Raw genomic sequence first — 16,757 nt, forward strand, 5'->3', positions numbered from 1 at the left:
TTTTGGCTTCATTAGGTCTTCGTTGCTGCATGCGGGCTTTCTCTAGTTGCGGCGAGCGGGGGCTACTCTTCATTGCGGTGCACAGGCTTCTCATTGCGGTGGCTTCTCTTGTTGTGGAGCATGGGCTCTAGGCGCATGGGCTTCAGTAGTTGTGGCTCGTGGGCTCTAGAGCGCAGGCTCAGTAGTTGTGACACACGGGCTTAGTTGCTCCGCGCCTGTGGGATCTTCCCTGACCAGGGCTCAAGCCCGTGTCCCCTGCCTTGGCAGGCGGATTCTTAACCACTGCGCCACCAGGGAAGTCCCATTTCTATCCGTTACTAATTGGGGTATTGAAGTCTCCAAATGTTAATGTTAAATTGTTTATTTCTCCCTTCAGTTCTGGCAGTCGAGCATTTCTTTTCATCAGATGACAGTAGGTTTCCATGGTTTTCTCCATCTGAAAATGTCCTTATTCCATCATCATTTGTGAATAGTATTCTCAGTGGATATAGAATTCCAGGGTGACAGTTTTTTTTTTTTTCCCCCCCAACTGCTTAAAGGTGTTTTCCCAGAGTCTTCTCTCCTCTGGTATCTCATGAGAAGCCTGTAGTCTTTCAAATAATTTCTGCGTTGTAAGTAATGTGTTCTTTATCTCTGGCTTCTTTCAAGTTTTTCTCCTTATCTTTGGTTTTCAGAAGTTTCAGTGTCTAAGTGTGGTGTTTTTTAACTTACTCTGTTAAGATTTTGCTGAGTTTTTTAATGTATGAGGTTATACATTTTTTTTCTAAAAACATGATTAGTTTGGGCCGTTGTTTCTTCAATATCTTTCCTGCCTGTTTTTCTGGTACTACTCTAGCTGCATATCAGGAATTGGCCAAGTTTTTCTGTAAAGGGGCAGATGGTAAATATTTTAGACTTTGTGGGCCGCATAGTCTTTATTCAGCTGCTCCCTGCCCTGGTGTGGAAAGAACCCTGGAGAGGAACAAACAAATGGGTGTGGCTGTGTTGCAGTAAAACTTTATTATAAAACGTTGTGGTGGGCCGGGTGGCCTGCGGGCCATGGTTTGCCAGTCCCTTCTGTGTGATAAAGTTTTTGAAATTTTCCCACTTGTCCCTAATGCCCTGGTTTTTGTTTATTGTTTTTCAGTCATCTTTTTTCTCTCCAAGTTGATCTTTCTTCAATTTCATTGACTCTTTTTTCCATCAATTCCATTCTGTTATTAAGTCCATTAATTAAATGTATTTCAGATATTTTTCAGTTCTGACATTTCCACTTGGTTCTTTTTTGTGTTTATATGTTTTGTTTTTCAGCTGAGATTTCCTGTCTTTGCTTTCTCTGTCTTTCATTAAAAGCGTATCTTCCATTCCCTGGTGGAGGATAGTTATAACCATTCCTTGTCTGGTCGTTTCGGCATCTTGAGGTTGGTGGCTGTTGATTGTTTTTTCCTTGAGAATGTGTCACATTTTCCTGACTCTTCCGTAAAACAACTTAGGGTTGTATTTTGGGCATTGTAAATGTTATATAGAGTCTGGTTTCTCTTCTGTTACGCCAAAGGGTATTGACTTTGTTTTAGCAAAAGCAGTTGAATTGTTTAGCTGTAAACTGTGCACTGGCATTTTACAGCCTGTGCTGGGCATTGCTTGGATTTGTTCCGTTCAAGCCTTAGCTGCAGGCATATTTGTTTGCCCCATGGACAGTAGATCAGGGGTCAGCCAGGGACTTGGACTTCATGCTCAGAATCTGAGGTGCCCCTTCTCTGGTTTTTTGCTTCCTGGATCCTTGCATCATTTCCTGGTGGCCTTAGCTGCCCAGGCTCTTTGTCCCCAGTTCCTTTGGCCAAGACAGCAGCTGCCCATCACTACCACTGCCATAGAAACTGTCGTGTTTTACTTCAGGGTAAAGCCCCAGAAACTGTGGTAAAGCCTCAGATTTTTTTTTTTTGCTTCCTTTCAAAATTTGCTTGTTTTTGTTTTTCCCTAGCCTCCAAAGTCTTCTGGTAGTTGGAGGGTTTTTTTGATATTTCCAGAATGTGTGGCTTATAGTTTATAGTGTATTTATTTGTGGGAGATTTGGTTTGTTAGGAATAAATACCGTGGAACTTAGTATGTTCTTTTTGAAGCATCTGGTGCCAGTCTAATTTTTTTCTCCTTGTAAATTATTCTTTCTGCTTGGGGGCTGTAAGGATTTGTTTTTTTTCTTTTAAAGTTTAATGGTCTTTTCTTACTGTGTCTCTAATTGATCCAGTTGATCATTCTAATTCTAGATTGGCCTTTTCAAGAGATTCAGGTCTTTATTTCTGAAAATTTTTCTTGGATGATTTAAGTATTACTCTGTTCCATTGCTTTGCTTTTCTTCTTCAAGGGCTTAAATTATATGTATGTTGGTCCTCCTTTACCTGCTTTTTATTTCAACCATTTTGACTCTGCTTCCTTCTCCTCCTGCTTCACCCTGTTTTGGCCTCAGCTCCTTCATATGTGTCCCATTTCAGGGTCACCTTCCCTGAAGTGCTCTCTGTGTCCTCCCATCTATAGTAGAGCCCCCTTTGTTACTCTCTTTTGTGCTGGTATAACTTATTCGTTCATTTGTGTGTCTGTCTACCTACCAAATCATGCATTTTGGTCTTTCCATTATGAAGTAAACTGTACGCACAACCTCCGTGTTTGTCGTCTTCTGTAGTTGTGTTTCCACTAAGCACCTAACGCATAGTAGGTGCTCAGGAAGTATTTGTCCCAACAACTGATGAACAGAGGAGATATCAGAGCTACAAGTAAAAGGTTGTATGGATACGTGGGTACAGAAAAATAGACCTTTACTGAAAGCTTGAAGTTAATGGAGAAGCTTGGACGAACATGTAACCTGACAGCTGGGCACTCCTGTCCTGAAGTGAGGCCTCCAGCCAGTCCTGACATGGAACCTCTCACCAACAGTTTTTCTCCTGCTATCCTGTTCCTTTGCTGGTCTGTTCCCTAATTTCCTTCCTCTCTGCCCCCTTTCTCATCTCTGCCACTGCTTAGCTCAAGGGGCTCATAGAAACTACAAAATAACTGTAACTGTACCTGAAGGCAATCTCCTAAGGTCTCTTTAAAAGTGAATTTAATCACATTTTTAATACAAATTCTTTTCTTTCTTGTTTATTATTGTTTGTTGTAACACAATCAGATTTTAACTATTATGTACAATTAATTACTGATTTTTAGATTTCCTTCTGCTATCTTGAAAACGGACTTTCTTTTGAATTAAATATATTTAAATGTGTGCTATTTTTAAAGTGAAAAATCCCTACTTAATCTACCTTATGCCTTATCTTCCAGCACTCCCCTCAGTTCGGGGAAACCTACCATTGAGAATTTGGAGTATATAGTTTCAGAATGTTTTTTACTGAGCATATAAAAAATGTGTAATCGTGCATGTATACACTCACATTTATATATATACATCCAAGTAAATAAGTAGGTTTTTTTTTTTCATGGAATGCACATATGCTTTTTTAGTTAACAGTATAAGAAAGAACATTTTCCCATGTTTTTACGTAGAGGTATATCTTGATTTTTAAAACATATATTGGTCTTTTGTAATAGATACCCAGTAATTTATGTAACCTATCTCCTATTAATGAGTATGAAGTTTTCCATTTCTTTCTTCTTTTTCTTTCCAATCAGAAATAGAGCAACATTGAACCTTTGTGTACATTACTTTCTTGCAGAGGTATAAGTCTTTCCATAGGTTTAAATTCCAAAAATGGACTTTTGGGTTCAGAGGGCTTACAGAGTTAAGCTTTTGATAGATGCTATCAAGTTACATTCTGGAAAGAACGTGCCAAATTCCTTTCTTTCTAGCAGTGTGAGTTATCAGACTTTTTAATCTTTCCTACTTGGCAGGTGAAATGATAAAGTTGATTTCATTTGCATTGCCTTGGTTTTTAGTGAGCTTGAACTTCCTTTGACAGAACTTGGAGGTAACAGCCAAGCTGACCTTTATTTTTTGTGTCATGTATCCGTTCTTTCGTTAACTGCCTGTGCAGACCATTGCTCGTGTTTTCCACTGAGGATGTGAACTTTCATGAAATACATAAGGTCACTAGGTGTCACTAGAATCCCATTTTGTTGGGTTATTTCTGGGTGTGTTCTTTCTAAGAGCAGACAGCTGTAACTGCAGTTGATAAAATTCTGATGTTTTCTTTGGACACACTTTTCCATATTGAAGGGAGAAGAAATAAAGGTGAAAGGAATGAAGGTCAGCTTGACCATCACCTCTAAGTTCAGTTGGAGAAGGTTTTTGAAGTTACATTTTTTAAACAGTCACAGAGAAACATAACTGGGGACACAGTTCTCAGGCGACATCCCTACGTGTTTGAGAGTCCGCCCCTCACACCTGCCTTTAGTGCTTCCTACACACAAGCATGTTTCCTTGCACAACCACAATGCGGCCGTCCACGCTGATCTCACCGGCTGTTCCGGTCACACACCTGACAGCCGTCGACTCCACCCCAGAAACCCACATTGTGTCTGGTTGTTGCGTCTCCCCGTCTTTCTCCCCGTGGAGCCCTTCCTCGGCCTGTCTTCGGCTTTCCTGCCTTTGATGCTGCTGAAGGCTACGAATGGGACTGAGTCGGGGAGTGTCTGGTGTTTCCTGGTGAGATGATCCACGTTCTGTGTCTTGCAGGGATGACCTGGGACTGGTGATGGGTGTTTCCTCTCTATGATGGTGGTGCCTTCCAGGCTGCTCCACTGGGGTGAATATGCCCCCTTGGCAATTAGTCAGTGTGGCTTTTGACGGAGGGACTTTCACACTCTGTAAATAACTCTCCCTCATCACATTGTGTGTGTCTGTACTTTATCCAGTGGGTTATAATCCATTACTATCATTGTTCCTTTTAAGGTTTGAATTGTCCTCCATTGGCCAGTGGTAGCCTGTTCAAGTTGACTTTTGTCATTGTCATTATTTTATCATTTCTCCATCATTCCCTGAACACTTCTCTTCTGGCACAATTTAGTCCAGGCTCAGCTTGTGCGTTCTCTTTCCCGGCCCTGCATGCAGCCTTTTCTCCAAGGAGCCCTGGTTCCTTTTAGTGGAAAAATAGTACTTGAGTCCAAAATCTGGGTGGTAGGCATGCTCATTGCCAAGGGGTGCTGGTCCCACGCCTTCTTGTGGGCAGAGTTGGTGATATGTACCTGTATCGGTGCCATGCATTTGTTTCTGCAGCCATCCACGTATAGCGAGTCAGTGAGTTCCCACGGATACCTGCGATTCCAGCCCAAAGCTGCCTTTCCTGCCAGCTCATGACATGGCACTGCGAAGCGGTTTTGCTGTTTGACACACGCGGGGGAAAGGCCACTTGGGCACCAGACACGTGCTCTGCTGTCCTGGGTGCCCCCTGGTCTGCGCCGCATTTGACGCAGCACTTGGCAGGCGGAGAAGGCAGTCGTGCCCACCCCACTCGACAGGGGTCTGCACTTCAGCCCTGGCCAGGATACTTTGCTTTAAAGCCTTATTTCACTGTTGACAGAAGTATTTGTGATAGACCAAGGCACGTGTACTGGGATTTGACAAATTAAGGCGGGTCATCACAAAAGTCACATAAATGGTCCCTACTTTGTGCCAGGGGTTTTTATTTCCCCAGCATGTTCTCTGATACGGTTCAGGATGGAGGTGGTTGGCCTTTTACCGGCAAATCCAAAGGCCCCGGGGTGGGCGTCCGGAGGCTCCTGGCGGAGGGACCGCGGGGTTCAGCGTGGCCTGGGCAGTCGGGGCTGCGCGTGGAGAGCAGCGGGCCTTCGGGAACCGAGGCCTCAAGGCAGTCCTCAGGAGGAACCTAGCGGGGGTGGGGCTGGGAAAGTTTCTAGCCGCAAACTCTCGCCGTCTGTCCGGTTCCTGTTCGGAAGGCGTTCATGTCTCCCCGGCATGCACACGCTCTCATTTGAAGATCGGTGAGCAGCGGTGGGCATAGTGACGTGCCCCCTCCTGGGAGAGGACCGGGACCGGGACCTGGCCGGGCGGGCGCAGCGGGGCGGGCCGGGCCGGGCCGGGGGCCGAGCTGCTGGCTGCAGTGCGCGTCGCGCAGGCGCCCGAGGGACGCGCACCCGGACCCTTCGCTAGCTCTTGGGCGCCGCTGGCGCTGCTCCGTGCTCTGCTCCAGTGTTTCCCCTCCAGTGCCCCTCCCTCGAATCCAGGTCTTAAACTTCTTTTCTCCCCTTACGGCCTTGTCAAATCCTGCCTCTCCTCTGATCGCTTTTCAGCAAGCAGCCTGGAGCGCGGATCCAGGCCACGGGCTGTGGCGCCCACCGGGCCGACTCCCCCCCGCGTGCGCCGTCGGCGGTCGGTGCTCTGCCCGCAGCGCTGCTCCCCGAACTTCTGTGACCCCTCGTCTTCTCCCCTGCGCCGCTGGTAGGGGTGGGGACGAGACCTGAACCCTCTGTCAGGACTGTGTGCTTGGAGCCTGGCGCCCCCTCAAAGTTGCCATCCCCGTAGTCCCGGTGTTTCGTCTCCCCTTAGCGCCCTGCCCTTCTGCTGGGCATTAAGACCCTTGTGCTGAATGACTTACTGACCGGGCTTGAGGTGGCCGGTCCTGAGGTTGGGACGGGCGTCGGGGTCCCGAGCAGGCAGGGCGGGCAGTGCCGCAGGTCCCACCGCTCGGCCCCGGATCCCAGGCAGGACTTCCCAGGGCAGGGCTCACGTGCTGGGCTGAGCCCAGGGCTCTGAGAGTGGCAGCCAGAAAACAGAGGCGGAAGGCTCGTCCTGCTTTTAGGGGCATCTCTTGAAACTCTTCTCTTCTTAACCACTAGATGGGGGGATGATGTCATCACTGTACATTTCTGAAGAAAAGCAGAAATGCAGCTGGTGAGCTTTTTCTGTTTATTCAGTAGATTTTGATTGAGTGCCTGATAAACGTCGTTTCGAGGTAGAGGCTTCAACATTTTCCTCCGCGTGTGGGTGCAGGTTATGTTTGTATCGTGGAAGGACCGACGTTCAACCGAGTGGGTTCAGGGAGTAAGTCCACGCCAGGCTCCATCCTACCCCGTGGGGGCGGGTGGTCGGGAGTCTGGGGTCAGGCGCACCTCCAGCCCGATGGGGCGAGCCTTTCCAGGTTACTGACTCGTAGAGGAGACCGGTGGTTCTGTAAACTCGGGCAGATGGTCTTGTGTGAGCCTCAGTTTCCTCAGTCGTTCAGTGGGGGGGAAGGTACTGCTTCCCCACCAGGCTGGAGTGAGGCTTCTCAGGAGCTGACTGAGCCTCATGACGCTGCCGGTTATAACTTTCCCGTCGTCTCGGTGATGATGGGATGATCCCAGGTCTTCCCATCTGAGTCTTCTATCCGGGTGCTTCCGGCCACCCCTTTTTGGCTACTTTGTTGCTTATATCAGTGGAAAATGGGTGACATTTCTCCGGAGTGGGGGGAGCTGGTAAACACTGCTTGAGGCAGAAATTGGTAAAATCAAAGGGTTTTTTAAAAAAAGAGGCATCCTTAAGAAACCTCTCTCTCCTGGTCTTCTCCATCCTCGCTGCCCGTTTCTCATCTCTTTTCATTAGATCTGTAATTCTGCCCAGCTCTTAACTGTAGGCTTCCTACAGGCTTCGGTGATTAGTTGGTTTTTTAAAAATCAACTTTATAAAAATGATTTTCATAAGATGAAATATTTCCATTTTAAGTATATAGTTCACTGAACTTTGACAAAGGTACATACCCATGCTACCACCATCACAGTCAAAACACTGAGCATTTTCATCTCCCCAGGGGTTCCTTTGCGTCCCTTTGTTGTCGGCTTCAACCCTGCCCCCCCCCCCCCCCCCCAAAAAAAAACACCTGGTCCCTGTCAGTATTGATCAGCTTTGCCTGTTGCAGTGTCTCCTGTAAGCGCACTCATCCGGCATGTGTTAGGTTGTGCCTGGCTTCTTTCGTTTAACGTGATGTTTTTGAGATTTATCCGTGTGGAGATTTAGCCATGATTTATCCATTGTCCCCCGTCAATAATTTCATTTCTTTTATAGCAGAATAGTATTCTAGTGCATGGATATACCAGTTTGTTTACCCATTCACCTGTTAATGGACGTTTGGGTAGTTTTCAACGTTTGGTTGTTACCAGTAAAGTTCCATGAACAGTCGTGTGTGTGACCTTGTATATCTTCATGCTCCTGGGTCGTTACCCACACTGTTTTCCAAGGCGGTTGTGTCACTTTACGTTCCTACGATCAGGGCATGAGTCTTCACCAGCACTTGCAGTTTGTCAGTCTTTAATTTTAGCTTTTCTAGTGGCTGCGTAGTGGTATTCATGTGGTTTTTAATTTTTTTTAGCAGTTTTTTGGGATAAAATTCAGCCAGTGTACAGTTGAGTGGTTTTTAATATAGTCACAGAGCTGTGCAGCTACGACCACAATCAGCTGAAAGCATTCTCATCACCTCAGAACAAAACCTTTGCATCACTGATCCCTCTGTGCTGCCCAGCCCAGAGTAGCCCTGGTCTCCTTTCTGTCCCCGTGGATTTGCCTGTTCTGGATGTTTCATGTAAACAGAATCATACAGTATGTGAGCTTTGGGCCTGGCTTTTTTCTCATGACCTAATGTTTTCAAGATCCATCCATACTGTAGCCTGCGTCAGAGTTTCATTGCTTATGATCGAATAGTGTTCCGTTGTATGGCTGTCTCACATATATCCATATTGTATACGATATGCAAATATTTTCTTCCATTCTGTGGGTTGTCTTTACACTTCCTTTACAGTTTCCTTTGAAGCAAAAAGATTTTAATTTTGATAAAGTCCAGTTTATTTATTTTTGTTTGTTTCTTGTGCTTTGGTGTCATTTAAGAAACTATTACCAGATCCAAGATCACAAAGATTTACTATCTCTTTTCGAAGAATTGTATAGTTTCGGCTCTTACATTGAGGGTTTTGTCCATCTTGAGTTAGTTTTGTGTACGGTGTGAGGTCGGGGTCTCATGTCTTCTTTCTCGTGTGGTTGTCCCACAGTTGTCCCAGCCCCATTTGTTGAAAAGACTTCCGTTCTTTCCCCAGGGCCTTGTCTTGACTCTCTTGTCAAAAATCAGTTAACCATAAATGTGAGGATCTCATCTGGTTTTAATTATATTTTCCTGATGTCAAGTGCTGAGCATAAGATAATGTGCTTAGTGAATCTTTGTGTATTGTCTTTGGTTTAAATCCTTTGCCCATTTTTTTTTAAATTGGGTTTTTGTCTTCTTAATATTGAGTTGTATGTGATTTTTGTATATATTGTACATACTAATTTCTTTGGTCAGATTCACATATTGTAATTATTTTCTCTCAGTCTGAGACTTTTGTTTTCTTTATTGTGTCTTTCAAACTATACAAATTTTCTGTTTTGTTGAAGTCCAGTTTTTCGTTTTCTTCTTTTGTGCTTTATGTTTGGCACCCTCTCTGAATATCTTCGCCTGCTTCAGAAGCATGAATTTTTTCGTGCATTTTCTTCTAGGAGCTTTAGGTTTCGCTTTTACGTTTAGTTCTGTGATCTGTTTTGAGCTTTTTTTTTTTCTTGTTCTTTTTCCTTTTGGTGTTTGTGTACACGTATGGTGTAAGATAAAGAGCTCAACAGTGTTTGTCTTTCTCCAGATTACTGATTATTCAGAAAATATTTTTGAGTGCTTACTCTCTGCCAGACATTGGGGTTACAGCCCTAAGTAGACAGGCGTATTTACTGCCTCCCCGGAACATACTTTTAATGAGGAAGACAAGTTTTGTAAGTGCTAGAGAGGTTTTGTAAGGCCCTGGAGGGCACAGGAGGCCCCCTGGGGTGGGTTGCCCTGCTTGGGCAGAGTGCTTTTGCGGGGGCCGGGGGGCTTTTGGAGTCAGTGGGGAGCTTTGAGCTGAGGCAAAAAAGACAACAAAGGAGCTAGTCTTTCCCTGAACTGGGGGACTGTGTCCTGGGAGCAGAAGGTCCAGCCCGAGGCAGGACAACGCCGGAGGGTCAGTGGCTGGAGTCTAGTGAGAAAAGGAAGCTTTGGGACAGAGACCTGCTCCTTCAGGACCTGGGTGAGGGATTAGAATTTTACCCACATCTGTCTTTATCCTAGTACATCCCCTAAGCGTCGGAGCTACGTAAGGGGTTGCCTGCTAGATGGATTTGCTTGGATGAATCATCTGGATTTAAATACGTCCAGAACTGAACTCATTCCTAACCGCTTCTAAACTCCATCTTCCGTCTTGGTCTGTGGTGCCGTTGTCCTGCCTTTGAATCAGGATGCTTCGTTTCCCATTGCTGTCCTGTTAGGAAGAGAGAGCTGGGTCCCACACACACCGCAGAGAGGAAAACCAGCTCGTCTTACGAGGCTTACAGCAAAAACACTAGTCCCTTTTAATCCCCAGCTCCTGTTCTCTGGAGGCATCACCTTTCCACTCCTGCAGCTCTGTCTAGAGCTCTGACTTACCTCCGGATTCCTCATTACTGTGGCTCCACTGCTGCCTTGATGTTCGTTTTGATGTTGTCTAATGACTTTTTGGTGTGGAGGTGAGGCTAGCTTTCCAACTAGCTGCCTTTGGGGGACACACCCCGACGTCCCCATGTACATGCGTTTACCGCGTGCACATACTCTCCACCCCCCCCATGATTCTTAATCCTCTCATTATTCCAGTGTACGCATTCAATTAAATCAGTAGTTTTATTGACGCTATTATGACCGTGAAAGTGGTTTTTAGCTGAATCTGAAGATGCACCACAAATACATTTTGTTTCCTGCACGTCTTTGTCCCACCGGAGCTGGGCCTGGTGTCCTTAGTCCAGTGTGTCTTCGGTCCACGGCGTCTGAGGACAGAACCCATCACCTCTGCTCTGCTGGAGGAGCGAGTGGGGTGCAGCAGTTAGGAGTAGAGCTGCTGCTCTTCAGACCCACCCTGGCCTCCCTTGAGGTGCGAGGAGAGGAATCCGGACCCTTCTGGTCGACCCACTGCCCCCAGCTGCAAGGCTGGGGTTTCCTGTTTGTTCTTCAATCCCCCAGATTCTCTCTTACCTGCTCTTTACTTCTGTTGGTTTGTGTCCTTCTGTTTTCCTTTACTGTCATTTGATTGGGGTTTGGCGGGCGGAGGAGAGAGACATGTGCTCAGCCCATCAGCTCTAACCAGAGGCCAGGCGTGCGCTGTTCTTACTCCGAAGCGTTGCTTGGTTACGGGTCCCCAGCCCAGCCCCACAGCCTTGCTGAAATCTTTGGCGTCTCCTAACCCACTAGCCCTGGCTGGTCTTGGTGTCCCTGTCCTGGAACTTGTCCCTCAGAGGGACCTGTCCAGGGCCCCTGACACCTTCTCGGGCCCTGGAGCCCTCAGGACAAGGGTGTCATCTTTGCCACTGGTCTCCTGACTCCTGTTCATTCACTTCACTCACGCCGAATGCTGGATGTTTTCCCGAAATTATCACCCTCTTCACTTCGCTGTGCTTTTGTCTCTGCTCTTCCTCCAGACAGGAGACCTGCGTCCTCCCAAGTCTGCATCCTCATCCGGTTCAGCCTGGTGGTGGCCTCTGACCTGCAGCCTTTCCTGACCCTGTCCTGTCACCTGTGCCGTCTGGCTTCTGCTCCACCTTGCTGTTCTTCTCTTGTCCTAATAATTGTGCTGCCTTCTTTTTTTTTTTTTTTTTTTTTTTACATTTTTGAAAATTTCTTTCACGTCTGGCTTAATAGAAGACAGTTGCATTCTAATATCTTCTGATATCTGCTTCTGCATCTGGTGTGTGGGGATGACTCATGTCATTTCGCTTCAGCTCCACCGTGTGCTCTTGAGGGTGAGGAGTGAGCAGGCCGGGAATGTATCCTTGTCACGATGGCAGTAGTTCTGACTCACATCAGGCGTCTTCTCTGTTCACACTTGGAGAGTCACGGCTGATGAGTGCTGTTGACATTTTGGTGTGTCATCTTCCAGACTTAAAGTGAGAAATACTTCACTGTACAATACCATACACATGCACATTTCATTCTTATTTTAGAGACCTTTCTGTATCATTAGGGATAGATTTGCCTCATTCTTTTTTTATTGCACTGTATTTTATTATATTTTCAGCTATTATTTGTGTACTAAATGTTGAACAGTAATAGTCTAATGAAATATAGTTGGAGATGGGGTTAGTGGCCTTATTTTAAAAAGACTTAGATTGGTGACATGATTTTGTAAACACGGGAGTGATTGATCTGGGTTATGGAGAGATGAATAAAATGTTTTAAGATTAATGTTTCAGTATTATATGAATGAATCAGAAGAGGAGAAACCATAGCGAAGGAGATCATTTAGAAAATCATTGTAATTGTTTAGATTTGAGCAGCTGAATGCTTAGGAGTGGGTAATGGTCGAGGGATTCCCAAGGCAGGTAGGGAGGTGAAGGGTGATGCAGGAGGGGAAATGGCACATGTGAGGACAGACGGGCCGTGGAAGCAGGAGGTACAGCTCAGGGTAGCTGGGACCGCAGAGCTAGGTCTCCAGGTGATGGTGGTGCCTTGACAGAAACACACAGGAAGGAGAACTTGGTTTTGGAGGATAGATAAGCTTTCTGGCTTCAGTTTCTTTAGGATTATTCATTTTATGGCCTGTTTACTCTTAAATTGTGCATTTAATAGCACGTGCTTTATGAGTGCCACACAGTGATCATTTTGGGGTGCTGCAGGTCTCAAATTATTGCATAAAAATTGTACTTCCTGTACCTGCCTCTCACTTCTCTTCTGCTCTTACACTTAAAAACACCAAATAGAGAAGGTTTTGGAAAATTGAATTTGTATTGCCTTTTGTGTTTGGTAATAAATGTACTTATGTTAAAGGACGTGTCTATTAGAATGACCTGTGTAGGGATTTGTTTCATTGCTAACTGACACGTGTGCAGATTTAATGTTGTGTGACTCTAATAGAACATGGTCATTACCGTTCGCTTTGATCACACAGATGCAGGACAGCTGGAGTGCACATCGATGAATCGCTGTTCCCTGCAGCTGATCCCAGTGAGCACCTACCAAGCCTAATGAAAAAAAAAGTAAGTACGGGACTTCAGTGTGGACTCTGGCAGTCATCAATTTATTCATTTTTTTCTTCCTAGAAAAAAAAAAATTTAGAAACATAGTCAAGAGTTGTCTTAGTATTGCTATTGATCGTATTATTCTTCTCACACAGCATTTTTTAATGAGTTATAGAGCTTACTTTATCCCATGAATGCTTTGATGTAGTTTGTGATAAATGGAAGAGACCGTTTGCCCAAAGGAGAACTAAAAGTTGCCAAGAAACTACCACCCTTTCAGGTGCTCTGGTAACTACTTCAGGATTCAGGTTCTTAACATCTGTAGTGAAATACATTTGATCTGTTTGGCTGGAAGATCTCAAAAGTCTGAGACAGAAATAGCTAAGTGTACACAGTTATTTATTACAGAAAATCTGTGCAAATATAAAGATGCTGCTTTCCTCTGAGGTCTGGTTCACGTTTGAACCACAGCCCTTTTGGTTTTTTATTATTTAAAAGTTTTGATTGATTTCTGTATCTGAGGGTAAACTGTTCACTGTGACATCAGTCACTTTGTTGTCATGTGAGAATCCCTTTTGGAGAGGAGATTTACAGACTTTCTCCACGCTGAGTGAGGCAGAGGAGAGCTGTAGATTAGGGAAGACATTCCCATGGATGTCTCCAAGTTTTATGAAATAGTAAATCCTGTGTCTCCATCACATTTCATCTCAGACAAGCTGGAACGCACCCGTGCAGTGATGGAAGCTCACTTGTCTCCATCCAGATTGTGTCGGACGGTAGTGAAATGGAGCGTCTCATGACTCTGTGATAGACCAGCGGCAGCTGGTAGTACGTTGAGTGAACACAGATCAGACATATCGCTCCTAATTTCCCTTCCCTCAAAATAAGCACTTTTCAGTTTGACTTGGGTCCTTGCTGATCAGATGGTCTTCAGTACGTGTGCTTTGAGTGAACGAGGTTCTACTACGTGTACTATTTGGTGGGTTGCTTTTTCTTCTTCACTTAACCATGTGTTTTCATGTCAGTGTGTGTACATGGCTCCACTTCCTTCTGCTTTGTGTTAAACAGCGTGAATGTGTCTTGGATTCATGCACCCTTAGATCATGGACGATTTTTACGAAGTATGTTGTTTGTGTGATGTATTTGAGTTTATTTCTCCAAGCGGAATATCTAGAAAGGGACTTACAGTTCCACCAGCAGTGTACAAGGGTACTTTTTCTTAACACTGACCCATGCTGGATGTTAGTCATCTTTTAAATTTTTCCTAATCTGAAGTATTAATAATGTCTGCTTATACCCTTCACCACTTAAGGTTTTATTAGTCCCTACAAGCATTCCCTTTTCTTCCTTTCTCCAAATGCAGTTGCAGATTAAACCTGACTCCAGACCATATTCTTTTGGTCTTTGGGGAGGGTCTCTGCTTCGCTCCCCTCACTCTGCTGCCAGCCTGACCCTCTTGCTTGCTGTTCTTCAAACATACCACGTTTGTTTGTGTTTTAGAGCCATTGCATTGCCTGTCCCTCTGTCTGGAACATACTTGCCCCCATCCATCCACAGATGGTTCTCTGACTTCCATAGGGCTTTGTACTGCTGGTCCTTTCTCACTAAGCGGCGGTTCACTCCCCTGTCTACAGTGGCAGGTCCTTCCCACCATGCCAGCCATCCTGAGCCCCCGGCCTGCTTTTTCCTTATTGTAGTACTTGCCCCTTGGTAACATACTGCAGAAGTGCGGGCAGCCAGACTCTCGCGAAGACCCCAGAACCCCGCGTGGCAGTGCTCCCGAGTTCACAGAGCGCATGCTGGTCCCCTGCCCCTGTTCTAACTGCATTACCTCTGCCAGAGACGGGGCCCTCCCACTGGTAATGGGCAGTGTTCACGAGCTTTGGGGGTAGAAACGCCCCGAGCACCAGGGGCCCATAGTTACAAAGCAAAACTGTTAAATTAGTGCCTTGCATGCTTTCCAGGTACTTCGGCAAAAACAGTTCAGGTCAGCTCCAGGCCTGCTGGAACTAATCCTCCTGACACACACACACGATGTAGTTTACTTATTTGTCATGTGTATTTTCTGTCACTCCTTCATAGAGTATAAGCTCCCTGATGCCGGGATCTTTCTTTGTTTCAAGACCAGTGACTGACACACAGTAACATTTTTGTTAAATGATGAATGAGTGCATTACTAACAGATAAATCAGGGTGCTGAACAAGAGCCCAGTGTAGCAGCAGCCTTGAATGGCTAAGAAGTTCTTCCTTTAGACCGGGACGCATGTGAACACACTTGGGCTGGACGCCTAAAGAGGCCTGGACAGAAGACACGCTTCCCTAGCGTCCTTCAGAGACCCTCGGGTGTAGGAGTAACTGTAGGTGAAGTCGGTGTCAAGCTCAGCTTTTGTATTTACGGTGGCAACCTGCCCAAATGGGCTCTTCCGCAGGGGACCTGGGGGCCTGCGGTGTAAAAAGTGCTAGGAGACATGAGGACGGTAGGGTGAGACGGTGACCCGGACATCACGTGTCCGAGGTTTCCTCATTCCCTACACTTTGGACGTGTGGTCACAGGTTTTGTTTTTTACTGGCTGAATGGAGTTGCTGTGATGTAAAGACAGTGAGACAAGATTAAATTATGGTTCTCTTCTTTGGTGGTTATAAAGTAATTACTTTCGTGTTTTATTGCTGTGTCATGACTTTTTAGGGAGGGGGGAGATAGACATGAAAGTAGCCAAAAATAAGGAAAAGGAGACTAATTTCGTTTAAGAATCTTCATGGAAACTAAGAATGCTGGGGTCCTGAAAATGCCTCAGAAAACATAGCTACTTAGTGTGTAGCTCTTTATTCAGTCTGAAAATTCTGTCCATATTCTTACAGTTATAGGAAGAATAAACATTACAAATTCACATATAGTGGAGAAGTATCTCTTTAAGTAGGTTGTATTCTGGATGTTACAAAAGATATCAGGGATGTGTATGGAAGGGTTCTTTTCCTGTCTTACACAGTCGCAATACAGTATTATTTTTATGTCCTTTTTGTACAGCGCAAGTGTATGCAGCCCAAAGATTTTATTCCTAAAACACCAGAAAATGATAAAAGACTGCAAAAGAAGTTTGAGAAAATGGCTAAAGAGCTGCAGCAGCAGAAGACCACTGCGGGTAAGCTGAGAAGTGCAGGTCAGTCCCCGGTGCCTGTGTCTGTACTTCTGCAGCAGCAGAACTGAGCAGAACCTTTAGCCTGCGCGGTGCCGCACGATGCCTTCCAGAACTTTGGCCGAATCCTTTGTTCTTGCGCTCGGTCATCCCACTGCTTGATGAATCGGGTGTCTCGGTGCTGTGCTGGTGCCTCCCTGACAAATCCCACGTGACCGTCTGGTCTGCTGCCCCAGACAGACGTGGAGCTCTCCTTGGCATCTGTCCGCCCTGGTGCCTGTCACCCGCCTGGACCCCAGACCTGCTCTGAAGTGGTCTCCCAACTCCTCCTCTGCCCTCTTCTCCCAAGCCCGCAGCACCCCATGTGGGCGTCCGGCAGCTCCTTGGCTGGCCTTCCAGCCGCTGTGTCCTTAGCCTCCACCTCCCTGCTTCAGTCAGAAGAGTGTACGTCCGAGCTCACGTGGCCGCCCCACCCGGGCTTTAACAGTCCTCAGTGTCGTCCTAAGGAAAAGATACTTAGGGTAAAATCCTGTACTTCACGTGTCCTGCAGCCGACCACGTCCTATCTGATCTGCCTGTCCTGCAGCCTCACCTCAGCTCTGCCCCTCTCTGCTGTCAGCCTTCATACCTCTGCCATTTGGCCATCTTTCCTGCACCAGTGATAGTGTATTTGGAAAGAATTCAGCAAA

At 45.9% G+C, this 16,757-nt stretch overlaps 1 protein-coding gene across 1 annotated transcript in view; it reads left to right on the forward strand.

Moving 5' to 3' along the window:
* The window catches only part of LOC112415208 (microcephalin-like), a 98,091-nt gene that overhangs the window by 9,996 nt on the left and 71,338 nt on the right, over positions 1–16,757 (forward strand). The window contains exons 4-5 of the mRNA XM_024768070.1: positions 12,865–12,952; positions 15,960–16,074. Coding sequence (XP_024623838.1) covers positions 12,865–12,952; positions 15,960–16,074 — 203 coding nt within the window. The remainder of the gene's footprint in view (positions 1–12,864; positions 12,953–15,959; positions 16,075–16,757) is intronic.

This window comes from Neophocaena asiaeorientalis, unplaced genomic scaffold, assembly GCF_003031525.2.
Source record: "Neophocaena asiaeorientalis asiaeorientalis breed wild unplaced genomic scaffold, Neophocaena_asiaeorientalis_V1.1 scaffold16, whole genome shotgun sequence".
NCBI lineage: Eukaryota > Metazoa > Chordata > Mammalia > Artiodactyla > Phocoenidae > Neophocaena > Neophocaena asiaeorientalis.